General features: G+C 36.6%; 1 protein-coding gene across 1 annotated transcript; it reads right to left on the bottom strand.

The window, feature by feature from the left end:
- Positions 1-52: 52 nt before the first annotated feature.
- On the bottom strand, positions 53-959 carry LOC100639931 (ryncolin-1-like). The gene is made up of 3 exons (XM_020008636.1): positions 803-959; positions 667-755; positions 53-618 (listed from the first exon to the last, which is right to left on the bottom strand). Exons 1-3 carry the CDS (start codon positions 957-959, stop codon positions 76-78), a joined length of 789 nt encoding a protein of 262 aa, XP_019864195.1. The 3' UTR covers positions 53-75.
- Between the last annotated feature and the right edge of the window lie 10 nt (positions 960-969).

Genomic DNA, 969 nt, shown 5'->3' with positions numbered 1-969 from the left:
GATGGACTGTAATATTGAAATGACATAATAATATATCAGAACAAATTAAACACACTTGTGTGTGGGGGACAGTATTTAATTGTTGCGACGAGTTTTCATTTCTGTGAACTGCAGAGTAGTTTGTTTCCAATACCACCAAATAATTCCCTGATAATCACTAGACGAAGCATTAAAATAGCGACCATTTAGATTTGAATGATAGCAGCTATTATACCACCAGGCACCAGTGTAGATCTGAGCACAGTTACCTGTATCGTTATCATTATCATTATCTCTTGTAGTGAATCTCCTTCCATTATGATAGCCCAGACTATCCGTAGCAGTACCAGAGTATCCTCCTACTGTTAGTATATATTCAGTACTACCATCACTAACACTGAATGTAGAGTAGCTAGCATATGTTTCATTCCCCTCAAAGTCTCCCAGGTCCACTCTTAGTGTGTTTGATCCTTCTTTAGTAAGACGATGAATCTTGCTCAGTCCTAACCAAAACTCACCAGTAAGATCACCAAATCCATTTTCATAGTCAGTCCAGTTCCTATAGAAATCAACAGATCCATCTTCTCTTCTCTGAAATACAGTCCATCCACCACCATCAGTCTCCATATCACAGTATACCTGTGATCCAATATAGTGTATCATTATAAATGATGAACTTTAGCTAACTTCAAATGGAGTCCCTCCATCAGGATTAACAGTATAAACATCACTTGCATTATTACCATCCTCAAACAAGCTCTTACAATCACTGATATCTAGTTTATAGTGTTAGTATTAATGTTTTAACTATTAGTTTATTTACTTAGTGGTGGACAGGCTTGTGGCCTTACATCAGAACACAAAGTAATAGTCTTCACTCTTCCTTCTTTCATACGTATAGTCTGTCCTAAGTTACTGCTGTTACAGCATGTCCTTATATACAGTGATGATTCATGTTTATATCCAGTACAATCAGCCATACAATAAGAT

Source organism: Amphimedon queenslandica, unplaced genomic scaffold (assembly GCF_000090795.2).
Source record: "Amphimedon queenslandica unplaced genomic scaffold, v1.1 AMPQUscaffold_415_Cont27565, whole genome shotgun sequence".
In the NCBI taxonomy this organism is placed as follows: Eukaryota; Metazoa; Porifera; class Demospongiae; order Haplosclerida; family Niphatidae; genus Amphimedon; species Amphimedon queenslandica.
This window is presented reverse-complemented; position numbering and strand designations above follow the sequence as displayed.